General features: G+C 35.1%; 1 protein-coding gene across 6 annotated transcripts in view; it reads right to left on the bottom strand.

Moving 5' to 3' along the window:
* LOC114248788 (kinesin-like protein CG14535) overlaps positions 1-17,574 on the bottom strand; it is a 423,441-nt gene that overhangs the window by 150,143 nt on the left and 255,724 nt on the right. The window contains exons 1-2 of one of the 6 annotated variants that reach the window (XM_089732108.1): positions 13,455-13,602; positions 2,595-2,905 (exon numbers count right to left, since the gene is read on the bottom strand). The exons of 1 other annotated variant lie outside the window; for it this stretch is intronic. In XM_089732108.1, coding sequence (XP_089588234.1) covers positions 2,595-2,650 — 56 coding nt within the window. In that variant the 5' untranslated portion in view covers positions 2,651-2,905; positions 13,455-13,602. Of the gene's footprint in view, positions 1-2,594; positions 2,906-13,454; positions 13,603-17,574 lie in introns of those variants that run through there. 4 more of the 6 variants (XM_089732109.1, XM_089732110.1, XM_089732107.1 and 1 more) reach the window with 4 other exon arrangements.

Raw genomic sequence — 17,574 nt, 5'->3', positions numbered from 1 at the left:
TCATAGCGAGATTTATCCGTTTTCGTCTCGCCGGATGTAAAAATCAATACAATGACTGCACGAAGAGATCACAGACATTCCGTCCACACGTCGAAAGCTGAAGTTTATTATTTATTCGACCCTGTATGTTTTGTATTTCAATCGTTGCGTTTATTTTTGTACAGAATTTAACGCATCGGTTCCGTGAAGCGGCTCTTTTAATATGTAATAGTAGTTTTTGTTTGGAACAGCGCTGTCTGAGTGTGAACTGGTAACATTTGTTAGCGGTTGTTTGATATGATGCATATTGGTGTGATCACAGTGATTTCGAAGTGTGACTTAACATTTTAGGATTAAGTAGCAATTGAAAAATAATAATTTTATTTACTGTAGCGCTTAAGAACGCACCTTTTTATGATGCACGACATGTTGGTAGAGAGATACATAGTTTGTGGCAATATGCACTATGCAGTAAGAAATGGACTTTTTTATTTATTTTATTTTGTCTAATTAGAGAGTTTCTTTAGGTTCAAATGTGTAATAACGGTGGTTTATTAACGGTTTAATATCTGTGAGAGTGCACAAATGTGGGAAAATGGAACAAAGCCGCTGAACGTAACTTCTCGGGATCCTGCTAAAAGTCCATTGAAAAAGTCTCAGTAAATGACCACCATTTTACTGAGATTATACTTCATTCCGTATCATCTCATCTCATTACATTTCATTTCATGCCATGTTACATAATAATTAACTTCATTTCATTTCATAATATCATTTTTCATATAAAAAAGTTATCATTAAAATTAAAATAAGACTTGACCTAAAGGTCTTAGTTACCAGGTCACAAAATCCCTTTAAAAAAAAAAAAAATACCTTGAACGACAGATAAAAAATACTATTATAATTTCATTAAAGTTTATGTATTCAGTGATTTTAATCCTACACTCTTGCGCAGTAAGGATTAGGTCTAATACCTATGTTTATTATGGTGTTTCGGATTTCACACATTAAATGCTATAGAAGACATACAATACTTTTATTTTCATCATTAAAAAGCAACTGGGACTCTATACGGAGCCCCTCACCACAATTGATTTAAGAATATTTTAAAGATATTGACGAACAGAAAATTTATAATTGATCATTAACAACAGTCGTCATGTCTTTATTGCAGTGTTATCAAATTATATACAAGAACGTAAATGGCTTTAAAATAAGTTGTTGGGTAGAGGAGGTATATTCACGAGTTTTTTTTAATTAACAAACAAATCCATAAGCTAATTGTTTTGCTACCTATTACCCGCTAAATTTGACAATTTGAGGGATAACACAATAGTAACAAAACACCGTAATACGTAACAAAGTGGTTAATTTTACAATTACAAAGCGATGTAAATGTGCTATATTGTTGAATATATAGAATAACATTAAAATAATAGACAAGGATTACAATCACTTCACACAATCTTTTCACTTCACACAATACAGACAATCACTTGACAGATTGACACTTGACAAATTAGTGGAAGTAGTCAATAGAAAGTTACAGATTTATCAATACAAGAAGTGTTTGTGTCATCTAACGCAAGATAACACTCCGATTGACATGAGCTAAACAATAATGATAAGAAGTGTTATGTTATGAGTTAAATAACTTTTACCATAATTTTTTTTTTTAATAAAACCTTTATGGGGATTTTCGTTTCCTTGCACTTAGAAATTACTAACAAAATTTTTAGATCTATCAGTTTGTTTGATTTTGGGTTTTCATCTTCAATTTCTATAATAGAATCGAAATTTTTTTTCATTGCCCTATCGTACGACCTGTTGAATTAACTTATTTTCCTAAGTAAATAGGTATTTCGACTTAATAATACGACCATTTTCCAATATTTTCCTTTGGAAATTATATAATCAAAATTATCTACACACAAAGAAACTGTCCAAGTAGTTTCATAGCTAAAAATCAAAGAAATATCAACTTCAACTAGCAAACACGTTGCTTAGTACATATATCGAAATATTAGTATTGATAAAGATTAAAAAATAAAACTGCTTTTTCGTAATGTGACAATAATATGATTGATATGATGAGGTTGCTAATATGATATTGGTGACAAAGAATCTCGCTTCCACTAAAGTCAGAAGGTGATGTGCATGTAATTATAATCAGGAACTTATTTTGTCGTGACATGAGTAGCAAATGAATTTAAATATTTTATTCGCCTGTTAGAAGAATTAATATTGTATTTCGTAGGAATAGAGAATATCTTGCTTTTAGCTATTGTTATTGACAAAATGAAGGCTTCTGTACTCAATTGTCTTGGGATAGCTTTTGTATAGTTGATATTGGAAACATTTTGAGAGAGAATTTCAAATAAGCTTTGAATTAAGTTCAGAAGATACCCAAAGGTCATACTTAGAGTGCTTTTAGTAGCATTTGGAGTCCATCGAGTAGGAAAATAAAAATATGTAAGACCATCTCGTATGAAGATTAGATAAAATTATAAAAACGCCTTTTAAGTATATTGTTTCTGTGAATTTTTATTTAATGCATTTGTAATTACGGCACTAATTTGCTACCGGTGCAAGAAAAATATTATATGCCAACTCACCTGGGAATCTCCTTCGCAGGACTGGACTGCGTCTCTTGATTGTTGAAAGTCGCCATTTCGTGTAACGTTACAAATAATTTTTACGCATTGCTCATTTATCTTGAAGTCGTTTCAAAGTTAGTATCACTGTTGATTTCATATCAAACTCAACGAACTATTCCTCGAGAAGCATTAATGTTCTGGAGAATCAATATTATACTTAGAATTTAATGATTGTTCAAAAGACCTTTGGTGAAACTCAAATACGCTTCGAATAGAAACTTTGCCTTTATTGGACTTGTTATTAAAACGATAATAATTTTGAATCAAAGCTAAACGGAACAATTCAAATAAAATGTCAAAATAGAATATCTCATTGAGTTATTCAAGAATCATAGAAATCGTTTGAAAGTTAATACAAACTAAAGGAAGTTTTGCAGTATTATCTGTTTCCAAGAGTTGATGTCAATGTGGTAGACAGCTGAAGTTGAGTAAGGTTATTTACATACGTCTTGAGCCTATTCCAATTCAATGTTAAAACAACTAGAAGAAAATTTGTAAAATTATTTTAATTCCTTAAAATACTTTTTGGTGTATTTATTCTTGGATTGTTTTATTGCTTACATGGGTTGCGGCACACGGCCCTCCGGTGTTAACTGTGTAGTGTGCAGCTCACCTAACCTTATATTTGTAACTGCACACACCAAAAGACAACAGTATTACACGAATTGTCGACCCGAACAGCCCTCCTCCATCCCACCTACAACACTCCAATACAGGTGAGCTGCATCCTGGCAGGGTCGCCATGTATTGGAGTGTTGTAAGTGAAATAAAAGAGAACTGTTCAAGTCGACAATTCATGTAATACTGTTATAATTTAGTGTGTGCAGTTACAAATATAAGGTTAGGAGAGCTGCACACTACAACTGATTACCGGAGCCCATAGGCATCAGCAAAATAAATACCGCCACCAGACTTTAGACATGAGATCTAAGTCGCGATTTTATTTTACAACGGTTGCCCCACCCTTCAGAACGAAATGCATTACTGCTTTACAGCAGAAATAGGCAGGGTACCACCTACCTACCACCAGTAATAATGCAAATTATTATTTATACATTAATGTTAATATATAATAATAATATTCTTCTTATCTTTTAATGTATTTTATCATAGTTATGTACTAGTTATGTATCATCAGCGACCACGAAAACCGCGCATGATATAAAACATTGTAAATATTTCGTAAATAAAACCACATAACTGTTACTTAATCGTAGTTTGAAAATCTCTGAACACATAAAAAGGTCATTACTCTAATAGTACTGTTATTCAATTATTCATAATTAATTACGATTTATATTACATACAGTTTACCGAATGCGTTGAGATTAGGGTATTACCGTAATTTATGGATCGCGTTATAAAACCGAGATTGATTATAAAACAAACACGTGCTACTAAAATAAAAAATTGTTATTGGCACGATAACAAAATTTAGGAGTATATTATAATATTAAAATTATGTGTTTCAACAATGAAGATCTAATATTTTTGATGTTCAGTTATATGTACTTATGGATATGGCGATATCACATCAAATTGTATAACGGATAATTTTTAAATGCTCTATAAAATAAACATCCATTTATGCTCAAAGGTTTAGACCCAGAATCATATATTCAATTTCATAATCTTACTCATGCTTGTAAGCTTCGGCGATGTCAGTGACAAATTTTTAAGAAATTACTAAATGCTGCTATACCGTACAATTAATTTCAAAATGAGATAATAAATTCTATCTTTTTTAATGGAATGGGTTTCGGTTTATTAGAAAATACTTTGTTTATTTTTTCACAATAAGAGCTAATAAGTCCGTTTTTATTTTATTCTGGGTGATACCGTTCATTTTACGCTTATCTTGCATGTTCTTGTTCTTTATAGTAAAAGGCTGCGAACATCGTGCGGCGTGTGATTTTTATTTGTCTTTCATTCGACACGCAATGAACAAATAATTTTTAATTTCATTTAATAATTGTAACGTGTTTATCTTTTTTATTAAACATATTTTACGAAAACAATCTTTAACATACGACAAAATGAATTCACATGACAATCATGTCGATGATGTGATAAATGATAATGGGACGCTTATCTAATTCCAGTTCTTAAATATAGAGCAATAATCATAAAAGCTATGCACTGCAACAGTTTTGTTGGGCTATAAAACGAGCGGCGAGAATCGTTACAGCGTCGATTGTTTCACTGATTTATTACACGACTCAACGGGTAGGTACATACAAAGTTTGTATTGAGCTATGAAACGCGGAATTTCGAAGGTTTTACTGCTCCGCGACTTAGCTTTAACGATTCGAGCGTTAGGAGTCTCTGCTGCGTAATTTATAAAGCTATTTTGCGTAGATTTATAATTGTATACGGTCCATGGAAATGATGTCGCTCTGTTTATTGCGCGATGTTTTAGGAAAGTTCCTTAAATATTTTTTTGGAACGAATTTCCTTTTTGGACGATGCGGAGGGGAAAAAACGTCCGTAACGTAAGATTTTTATTATTTATGTATAGTCCTAGTATGATGGCTATACAGTGTCTAATGTATAGTCTACGTGTTGACGGTTATTATTATTATTATTCATATAAATAGCTGTTTTTTTGTATATTATAATTATTATATATTTTTTACAAATCATTGTTAAGAATACCTCGAATAGAACTTAAAATTAATATTTTTATAACAAGGAAGTTCGTTCCTATCCGGTGTCCCACGACACTATACGTTTTTTTTTTAATTTGTTTTTTTTATTTCCGCAGATACGCACGAATTACCGATCTTCAAAGACAAATGTCGTAGTCTACCTGAAGATATAAGGTCAAGGATTTTGTACTGTTATTATTCGGAAATTACGTATTCATTTTTCGATAATAATTAACAGGGCGTTGAAAGTAACCTATGTGGGCTCACAAAATAGTTTTTTTTTATAAATCAATGAATGAATTGGTTTCTGGAGCGAGAGATCATTAAGAATACGCAGAGTTAATGCCGACAACCACTTCGAGATTTCAGTTCAAATGCATCGAATATTTATCAAGTAATGCCGTTGAACCCGAAACAATTAGTATTTTAAATGTCTACATCTATTTTATGATTTACCTGTCTATTGCAACCATCAAGTTATATTACGGCTGACGCACTCACCGATCATACCGAAAAGAGATTATGTAAATTTACAAGATTAACGGGTTTGATTTTGCTGTTAAATACATTTTACAATTTAAACTAATTTTACGGTTTAACCTTGCGGCGTCTTAATAGTCATTATTTCCGTATTACTTCTGACGTTTAGAATACATTACGGTTTTCGTGGTAACGGAGGAGTAAGGTTTTACTTGTCAATATTCGAATATTGTGGGTACAGTCTTTATTTTTTTTTCCGGAAAAAAAAGTAAAAGTCCTTTTAATTTTATTTACGACTCATGATGACCGAAGAAAATGTGAAATACATTTTATTACACGAAGTTATATCTTATTGGCGGAAGCCATTATGGCTATTTGAAAAAACAATGAAGACGGTTATTTTACTAAGAGTATATCGGGCTTCTTACCAATTAAGTCAAAGATGATTCAATTGAAATTCACATAACTCGAGTAATTTCGAACCACCCTAATTCAATTTAAAACTATATTCAACGAACACCAAAGCCTGACCATTTATTAATTCTGAAGAGAAATACCTCAATTAACTCCAAAACGTCATAAAGTATCAAATTTATTATACTTCAATATTGCTACAGATCGCTACGTAACTACGCTACGGCGTAACCCGCTACGCTAGCTCATTCACAAAGGGACTAAATGAACAGTGTTTTGTGAAGACATTAAAAATTTATAGGCTCATTTGCGCTTTACTGCGTCGAAGGCAGACGACTGTGATTATTAAATGGCATCTAATGTAATCAGTTTTGATCTTCAGGCGATATTATTTTGAATAATTTTGTGGCTTTGCTATAATAGACTACTAAGATAATAGATTCTTGTTGTTACTCAACATTAGATTGGCATTACGTTATTGATATGAAAAATTATTACAACACATTTTTTTTAAGATTGTGTAGCCTGGTAACGACACCTTTAAGCCAAGTGTTTTTTCTTCTTATCTGTATATTTCTGTAAATTTAACGGTTGTCTGGAAGAGATCGCTTTTAGCGATAATACCGCCTATTGTACAAATATATCTACTTGTTGAATGTTTTTAAATGTAAATTGTGTTTTGGTGTCCAATAAAGTGTATTCTCTCTTGTCCGTATTACAATACAAAAAAAGGAGTTGTGGTACGATTATAAAATTCAACATTACTGAAGAATAGAATCAAATGCGTTTCGGTTTGAAGAGTGGGGCAGCCGTTGTAACTATACTGAGACCTTAGAACTTATATCTCAAGGTGGTTGGCGCATTTACGTTGTAGATATCGAAGGGCTCCAGTAACCACTTAACACCAGGTGGGCTGTGAGCTCGTCCAACCATCTAAGCAATAAAAAAAAATACTTTACGACAATACGATATTAATACGTATGAATGTTTTGGTAGATTAGGGGTATCATTTATAAATTCATCGTAGTAAAAATAACTGTCACACGTTTTGGTAACTCAACATTGACTCGGTTAATCATCAAACTAAATTCTATATAGGCCAAGGGTCGAAACACGAATGCGAATCGATAGACGGGCCAGTCGGATGGTCCGTCTTTAAAATTAATTAAACGCGACCCTTAGCAAACTAAGTCTTCGTTCAGAATGATAGAGCAGTTACACGGAAGCGTGACCCGGACTGTATTTTAACAACCTGTCGATTTAGTATCACGGATTTGACAACATTACGAACGATCCAAAAACAAAAAATGTGACTTCTTTCATTTGTCATCGTGTGCTCGAATAAAATTTCAAAGTTATCATCATCATCATCATCTCAGCCTATATCTGTTCACTGTTGAGCATAGGTCTCTCCAATCGATCCAATCGATCCGTTGCCACCTGTATCTAACGTGACACAGCCATTCTCACTAAGTCTTGTGAGTCTTGTGAGTCCGCGCGGGTAGGTACCACCACCCCGCCTATTTCTGCCGTGAAGCAGTAATGCGTTTCGGTTTGAAGGGTGGGGCAGCCGTTGTAACTATACTGAGACCTTAGAACGTATATCTCAAGGTGGGTGGCGCATTTACGTTGTAGATGTCTGTGGGCTCCTTATAACCCCTTAACACCAGGTGGGCTCGGCCACCCAACAAAGCAATAAAAAAATCTGGGCGGTGGCCTTCCCACACTGCGCTTGCCATTACATTCGTACAACAATTAAAATTAAATATTCGACCACAAATATACTATTTAAAGAACCGACAACAAACGCGCTGTTGATAAGCCGGTCATTAGACCCGGTCCGGCCCGGATATAATGAGGTAACCGTAGATTTGTCTCCGATGTCCCGGCTAATCACGCACACATTTATTAGCTCAGTCCTTCCCGGATCACGCGTCACGTGTAAGCGCGACGGATGATTTTGATATATTCGGTGAGATTTATTACGAATAATCATAATATTATATACCTATATAAAAAAATATAATTTACAATCTGGACGAAAACCAAGCATTTTTTCGTCGTAAATCACGCACTTTAAAAAAACATCCTACTAAGGTTACACACTTTGCGTGATTCAGAAAGAATGTATCCCGTTGTATTTTCCCAGGACAAAGAGTTTTGTGTATCACTTATCTAGTTTGTAAGCTATCGAATCATTTTGTTTATGAGTTGGTACTTAATATATCGTGAACCATCGAACATACTGTCTTATTTACTACAGCAAAGATACCCAGCGTTGATTAGGTCTTGTGATTTACAACGAAAAAATGCTTGGTTTTCGTCCAGATTGTAAATTATATTTTTGTGTTTTATCCAAATCCGTGTTCTCTTGTTTATGTATTAAACATACGGTTTATCACTTTTATAGTATTAATAAAGATTTATCTAACCTCATGCTTTAAGGTTGGTGATGATATTTACGTTATAAAATCTATAACCTCCAACGGATGCTTAGCATGAACAAAATAAACATTGTATGGATTACGAATTATATGCCTGGTGATAGAGAGATAAAAGGCTAAAAAAACTCTTACTTATATACAATACTAGCGGACCCGACAGATAATCCGAATTTTCCGAAATCCGAAAATTCCAAACTTTTGTTAACATTTTTTTTATTAAAAGTCATTTTTCAGTGGACCGAATTGTGAATCTAAGCTATTCCCAAATTCACTAGAATACTCGAAAAAAATTTCAAAGCTTACTGTGACATTATTTTTGAAGAAAAAACATGTAATGACGTCATTTGTGAGCGAGCAAGGTTTTGTTCTTGAACAATCATTCGAAAACGATCTAAAAATTGTATTTTTGATATCTCTTAAGCATTTCATTGTCTTTGATTTGGAATAATTGTACATAATCGATTGACAATCGAAATATGGAAACGCTATGAAAAATACATGTCCAAAAAGTAACAGGTTTGATCAGGCCCAACAAAATACTGATTACGACAAAAGTCACTCATTAATAATGACTTTTCACTCTTATTTTCTCACTCAGGGCATTCACAATTTTCGATTAACGTGTAACGTACGAAGGAATTTCACTCTTCGTTCGAATTTGCGCGCGGCCGATGGTGGTTTTATGATTATTACACTTTATAAAACAACGTGAGCGCGGCCCGGTTTATGGATTATAAATTTCATTAGTGTATGTTGTCGGGCGATCGCGTTTATTGCTTCCGAGACTCACGGCCCGACGGATTGGCTAGCAATTTTTATGTGTGAAACTATATCGTCTCTTATAAGTTAACAGTTCATTGTGACGAAATTTTGTCTGTAATACACGCATTGGTTGTAATGATAGGTGCGTCATTGGTGACACTGAATTATCAAAAGTAAAAGTATAGTTACAAAGTTTTAACTAAATCAAATGAAATATACAAATAGAATGAACAAACGTGCCTGCCCCAAAATAGATTGATAAAATAACAGAAGATTAATTTGCGAATGGCATTGCATAACACCTACTGCATTGAAATTACAGGTACAAGTTAGTAAAAATGTAGTCTAGAACTTAGACTATCACTGTACATCGCGGATAGTAATACACAGTTGATAGGCTGTGAGCACTAATTACAATCTATGTAATTAGGGCACGGTATGCACGTTGCCCTGAAACCGCTTTATTTATTTAGGTTTTCCAACAAAGGAACACAATAGGGCTATCTTTAAGATACCTATTACTAATGATATTTAGCATGTACACTCCCTTACAGGAAAATACCTCATTCATAGAAGTATAACTACGCTTTTTTTTTTTGTCAGGAGGAAATCACCGGACTTCCACCCTCCACTGGGGATGGAGGGCGGGGCATGTCGGTTGAACCGACTAAAACCTCCTGTCGCTCAACAACCAGCATCCAAACCTCGCATGAGACAGATCTCATGAAAAGGCAAAGGGGGGAAAGTGAAGCGTTTAGTGCGGAGCACATCTCTCCCATCACCCTCCCCCTCGGAACGCCGGACTGGCGGTCGTCGGCGCCATGACCACCAGTCCTCTCGGTAAGTATAACTATGCTAACACCAATTTAAAATTAAGTATAAATGAAGATAAGTTTTTTTTTGCTTAGATATGTCAACAATCTCACAGCTCACTTGGTGTTATGTTACCGGAGCCCATTGGCATCAACAACTTATGTGCCGGCACCCATCTTGAGACATAACTTTGGAAACATTAACCAAACGAATGCACCGTGTGTATCACGAACTCTGATATACAGGCAGCGGTTTATTACTAGTATTTACATAGTTAGCCTGCGAGAATAATAATTAATTAGTACGGTTGTTTCTGCTTTGTTACCCGGAACATGTTGAAAAGCTCGTAGCTATATTTACTTCCGTTTTACCGTTGTACAATAGCACAGAAGCTGTTGTGTTGACTTTTTTTATTTATTTATTTTGGAAATCCGAAATCTCGTTTTTAATTAAAATTTTGTCAATATTGTTTTGTTGTTTTTAACGTGTTTGTGATTCGATGTACCTTACTATTGTTATTGTTCCATAAGGCGTATTAGCAACGAGATGGAGCTAAACACTGACTACCATGTAATCGTAGGTCACCGGTGACCTACGCGGCGCACTAAAGTAATCATGTCGATTTCTGTTACTAAGCGCCTGGATTGCCTAACGTTGCCTTCTTTTGTTTGTTAATGTACGCTTTAGTCTTTTAGGTCTCTTGGAAATAAATTCATTCTCAGTATCTTCTGATTCGTCATTTCCAGAGTCTACTAGATATTTCGGTGCCTTAGTAAGAAGTCGAAGAGAGAAATCGACGTAATTACTTTAGTGCGCCACGTAGGGCATTGGTGAACTACATGGCTGTGTACGTATTAAAAACAGGTCCGATAATCTTGATAAAGATACTATTCTAAAGATATAGATACTAAAGATACTAGTCAAAGATACTAATCTGTTTTTCTGGCTGAGGAAGCACAGATAGACCGGCTTTGAACTACTGCTACTACTGTTTATCCCTGACTCCGGAACCCTGGGTTACCCAGCATGAGTATTGGTGATATGATCTGTATAAAACCCTCAGGGGTTCCACTGCCATCTGTATATCTGTCATTTATCTATCAACGCAATTGCAATTGTAACGCAATCTCATCCTCATGTTTCAAGGCGATTTTAGGCAAATAGATAATAACACTTAGGTCATGTTCGGTTTTCTATCGTTGGTACTAATTACGGGAACTCAATTACTTACTACAATTACCCTGATGAAGAATACATGCCCGTATTATCCTACTAAAGAGTGATGGTATTATCCTACTAAAGAGTGATGGTATTATCCTACTAAAGAGTGATGTTACAAAACGCTACTCTGGCTCGCGTACTAAAATGATTGATACGTAATTCGTGTTTCTACGTAATGTTTGTTTTACGTGGGCACTACGTAACCTTTTTAGTTTGATTAAACGTTTTCGTTGATGGAACTAAAGTGAATTTAGCATTCGTCGACATTCGTTGGAGCGCTTTGATCTGTTCGGCCGTGTTAAGTGAATTGCACAGTGATGTTTAGTTTTTAAATTATGTTTTTGTTACACAACTCTATAGGCAAACTGGCACTGCTTAGTTTAGCTTCCGCTTGGAGTTTTTGTTTGATTCGGTGCCTATCTCTTATGGGCAGACAGACTCACGGAAGACTTAATATTAACGTCACAATTAGTTATTACTAGCTATTTTATAACGATTGAGTTTTAATTGCGTCGGATGACACTCTTACATTAAGAAGTTTAGGAAGGTTTAAGAATTAGAACGAATAATTTAGTTTGCGTTTGAAATCGTCGAAAGGAATAGAGACAAAATTATATCGAAGTTGTACTACGAGAAGGATTTTAGAATAGTTTTATTAAGAGTAAATCGAAAAATCCATGATAATATATGTACATTCAATACGGACATTATATTTGGCAATAAGACCCAATGAACCCTAGTTTAAGCCGTCACTTTAAGGGTAAGCGTAATGTATGCGATATTTCTTGTAATCATATTGAATGATGCCCATATGTTGTGATTAAAATGCACCTAAACTTAAGTACGTATGTGCCTAATAGGCAGCCTACTACTCGATAGTATCAAGCTTTTTTTCCTACCTAAGCTGATGATCTTGAGAGACCATTTCAGCGTAACTGGGCGAGCAAGTGAGCTCACGGGGCTCAAACCTGACGACGTTGCTAACACTAACTCTAGCAAGAGCAGCGCTTCGCAGAATCTACCACCGGATCGGAAACGCGTCCCACTGAGAAGATCCGGCGAGTAACTCAGCTGTGTCTGTGGACTAAAGCATCGAACGAGAAATAGCACTGCGTATTAAAATAAAACCCGCAAAATAGCTTACCGAACCGAATCGACTTCTATCTCAAGGCGAGTGGCGACATTTACGTTGTGAAATTTATAGGCTCCGTTGACCATTTATTACTAGGTGGGCCGTGAACTAATTGGTCACGCTAAAACAGTTATGACACTATTATGACATCAGTTACAGTTTAAGTCACTCGTGCATTTGATTCATCTATACTAATATCGTATATAAATCTACAGTGGTTTTTACGGATGTTCCTTTATAACTACTGAATCATGCATCCGATTGACTTGAAACTTGGTATCAATGTACAAAATACATGTAGGTGTTTAATGGATAGGCTAATATTGATATGAGTGTTGGACTCCCTAATAATAATGACAATAAATAATAATGTTAATTTTAAATGCCCAGCGAAGCGGGCGAGTACGGCTAGTTATTACATAAAAATATTAGATATGTCACACACATTAACGAATGGTTTGACAGCCCTATAGTATATTGTGATTTTCATAACACTAATCGATTATTGATATACTTGTATCATATTAACGATATGTTAAGGTAATATTTTATCGTTACTAATGGATAAAATGTCGAATTAATACTGTTATTGTTTTTGATTTTAATATTTATCTATTTGCGTTTGTATTGAAAATAAATAGAATTGCTTTCGAGAAATTATCGAACATTTTTATTATTATAAAATGACAATATAATAAGATATACATAATATACATATAAGATTTTTTTTATTAAAGCATATTCTATATAATACTTTAAATTTCTAACTTTTTACTATGATTTATAATTTAATCACCCATCGATACGAGACAGACTCTTAGAACCAGAGAATCTTAATAAAAATAACAATTGAAAAAAATATTTTTTTCAGAAACAAATTTATCGAATTTGTATTAAATCTCACCAAAGATTCACATTAAAACCACTAAACATATTCAATTTACATTGTCGTTCACAACTACACACGCGACATAAATGTATAAACGAAATAAGAGAATAAAATTCCCTTCCAAAACACGTGCGCCGCCCTCTGCAGCCGGCGCGATACTGCTGAACTTCAGTTTCACGGAGGCATTGCATCTCATGTCTCTACGAAGCATCCACGTTTTTATGGGCGCCTAGTACTTCGGATGCTGGTTTTGGTGAAAATTTTCATGTTTTCGCGGAAAATGTGGCATCAGGTTCATTATTGATTTATTTTAATCGCGCATTTAATATAGTGAAACCTGTTTGTTTATTAATTATCAGATTTTTTTTTAATATTCATTTATTTTTAAGCATTTGTTGTAATGCTGAATTTACAAAAGTCCTTAGTTTTAGTCATCTGGGAATGTTCTTATGGCCCTATTTCTAGCATTACACCACAAGAAAAAACTATCAAAATGTAAGTGGTACTTACTGTCGTGAACTACCTACGCGATACATTGCCCGCTCACAAAAAACATAGGTTTAAACAATTTCCCTAATTTTGAATTTAACCTCATTGCGGAAGACGCTACCGTTGAAAAGGGCTCCTGCAAACAAAACGCATTTTGTTTCACGGAGGAAGGAAAAAAAAAAACAAAAATTAATGGTGAGGAAGTCAACGATTACTGTTTTGTAATTAGCAAAAAACCGTTCCGTGTAATTCGATCCGAGATTTCGCGAAGTCCCTCCGCGTAATTACTACGGAACGGCAAGAATTCGGACAAAACCAGTTTCCCGTGTAATTAAAAGGAAACCTGTACTTACGTATATTTAAGACTTTTTGAAGTTTTCAAAGGGTTTCTCTTTTAATTATTACTAGTGAATATTAACCGCGATTACGAGGTCCTGAAAATTAATTTACTTCTTCTTCTACTTTTTCTTGGCCTTATCCCTCATTATCTGGGTTAGTCGCGACATACCCTCATAGGGCTAGCATAGGGTTTAGCATGAGTTTTACGAGCAGTCGGCTGCCTAACGTTGACCTTCTTTGGAAATGTTATCGTTAGTATAGGACGGTACAAGGAAGAAGTCTCTTAGTCGCCTTTACGAGAGCCGCGGTTGATATGGGTCGATCCAAAGAGAATACACTAATATGTTGCATTGTGCTTGTGATCTATGATACGATAATGTCACTATAGACCCTTCAAACCGCAGTATTGATTACACGGCTTCAATTCATTTTGTTTTCATAGGTGTTTGAGCACGACACATGAGATTGAATTAATAACTTGAACAACGTCAATCCCACTATTCAAACAGGAAAATATGTCTATTTCGCCACAGAAAAGAATTTAAGAGATTTAATGTATCCGTATTCTGTACCACAACACGAATATACTTAAAAAAATGTTTTAAAACAAACAATATTGATTTCGTTTATTTTTATGTTTACCACAATTTACTCTTTAAACAATCAAAACTTAGTAATAATCCCAATTTTACAACCACATCTCCGATCATAAATCTTTTAAAACAGTATCGAATGACTTAGGCATCATAATATTCATTCAGCCCCTCATTTTTAAAATCAACTCCTGGTATTACACGACTTTCAATTCTACCCTTTAACATTTAAAGACCACAGTGGTATGAATCAAGGAAATAATTTTGAAGGTTGAAACGTTGTGCAGTTGGTAGTACTTGCCATCACGTCTTTGAGGGTCGAGGGAAGAATTAAACGGGTCAGTTGGCAGGTAAATATTATTACAAACACAAATTTAACTCACTTGAATGCGTCATTGATATTTATATTTGTAGAGGGGTCGGATTTTTCATTGAATATTTGTTTTCTTTTCTTATTTAATCTGTCCACGTGCAAGCTATGCTTCACTGCAGCACCGGTTTACTTAGATCTCAGAAATGTCCCACCGATTTATCGTGCGTCGTGGTCAAAAATATCACCACTCCATTAAATCGTGTGAGTGCTATAAAAATCTACTAATTCATGCATAGCATAAAGCCCGGACGATTAAGGTACCTATTCAATCGTGAAGCAGTCATGCGTTCTGATTTAAAGAGTGAAACAGCCGTTATACAATGTCATTGAGACTTAGATTTTGTCTTAATTTGAGTATCAGTATTTCAGTTGCGATGTCTATAGGCACTGGTAACTAATTAGCACCAGGTAGACCCTTAGCTCAGGAGAGAAGTGCAAGGAGTAGCCAGAACGATTGGATTTAGTCCTGAGGGTTTACATTACTGCCTAGCACTAGTAAATGTTGAAATATAGTGCTATAGTACTCAGATAATACTACAGTGCACTCTCCATTGAGTTCTTTAGTCGTTTTTACGACCATGATAAGAGATGATGTGACACTAAGCAAGGTTGACATCACTCAATTCTATTGTCTCAATTCTATTCTTTTTTGGTCGCAGACTTTGCTAATACTCGAATACTGCCGTTCGGATTGTCGATAACCCCATTCTCATGGATCGTTTGGAACCGCTGAGTCTGCGGAGGGACTTCGGTTCCCTCTTTATTTTGTACCGTATGTTCCATGGGGGGTCTTCTGAGGAATTGTTTGAGATGATACCATCATCTCGTTTTTACATGTCCTTCTTCAAACGAGGCTTATGGAGAGTATTAAGCGGTAGGCAGCGGCTTGGCTCTGCCCCTGGCATTGCTGAAATCCATGGGCGACGGTAGCCACTTATCATCAGGTGGGCCGTATGCTCATCTGTTCTTTTGACGTTCAACAAGTATGTACTTTCATTTATGTTAAATAAAACTTTTTTGATTTGATTTGATTTGATTTGTCTACAAGGGCCATAAAAAAAAAATACTCATTTTTATTTGGATACCCATCGTTATTGTTTCTTTCTTTTTTTTAATTGTCTTTGTAAGCCAGCAAAGCTAAGGGCATAAAAAAGCTGCTGCCCACAACTGCGTTCAGTTAGGTCACCTTTTTTAATAGTTGTATTTTATAAAGTAGGTAAAGAGTATTTACATAAAACATATGTGTAATTTGCCGGGTCAACGAGCTCTTTTAAAATTAAATAAAACTCAAACGTTTTGTAATAATGTTGAGATTATTAATTAAGATTAATTTTATGGACGTCTGAGTCGTCTAATCACAAAAACTGAAATGTTTTCGAAGATGTTGGAACTTATATAATAAATTCAATAAAAACTGTAAAAGTAGTGAAATTGGCCTATACATATATTTATTTATTTATTTATTGCTTAGATGGGTGGACGAGCTCACAGCCCACCTGGTGTTAAGTGGTTACTGGAGCCCATATACATCTACAACGTAAATGCGCTATCCACCTTGAGATAAGTTCTAAGGTCTCAGTGTAGTTACAACGGCTGCCCCACCCTTCAAGCCGAAACCCATTACTGCTTCACGGCAGAAATAGGCGGGGCGGTGGTACCTACCCGTGCGGACTCACAAGAGGTCCTACCACCAGTAAAGTTAGTTAGGTAGTTAGTTGTTAGTTAGGTAGGCAGCGGCTTGGCTCTGCCCCTGGCATTACTGAAGTCCATGGGCGACGGTAACCACTCACCATCAGGTGGGCCGTATGCACGTCAAAATAAAAAAAAATTAGTTAAGCTAGCTAAAACTTAAATCATATCGAATATGAATACAATATTATACTGAAAGCTACAAAAGTAAAGCATTAATCCATCTAAAAGGCAGAGTCCACTTTTCGCCTGTACATCTGAGAGACAAAGAGAAAAATTCCAACGAGTCATAATGGCAGCTAAATCTCGTGTCAGGACTCTGGCGAGGGTAGTGGCAACTGAAGCGGATGTAATTTGAAATTACCTTCCTGTATTCAGCCAGCGACGGACTGAGAGAGAAGAATGGGGTGTCAAATAAAGTGATAATAGAATATTGTTTTTTTAACGTATTTATTGTAATCAATTTTTATTTTTATTGCTTTTATGGGTGGACGAACTCACAGCACATGGTGCACTGGAGCCCATAGACATCTACGACGTAAATGCGCCACCCACTTTGAGATATAAGTTCTAAGGTCTCAAGTATAGTTAATACGGCTGCCCCACCCTTCAAACCTAAACGCATCACTGCTTCACGGCAGAAATAGGCAGG

The sequence above is a fragment of the Bombyx mandarina genome, chromosome 12 (assembly GCF_030267445.1).
Source record: "Bombyx mandarina strain Sakado chromosome 12, ASM3026744v2".
Classification (NCBI taxonomy): Eukaryota; Metazoa; Arthropoda; class Insecta; order Lepidoptera; family Bombycidae; genus Bombyx; species Bombyx mandarina.
The sequence above is the reverse complement of the archived record's forward strand: the minus strand, read 5'-3'. Positions and strand labels throughout refer to the sequence as shown.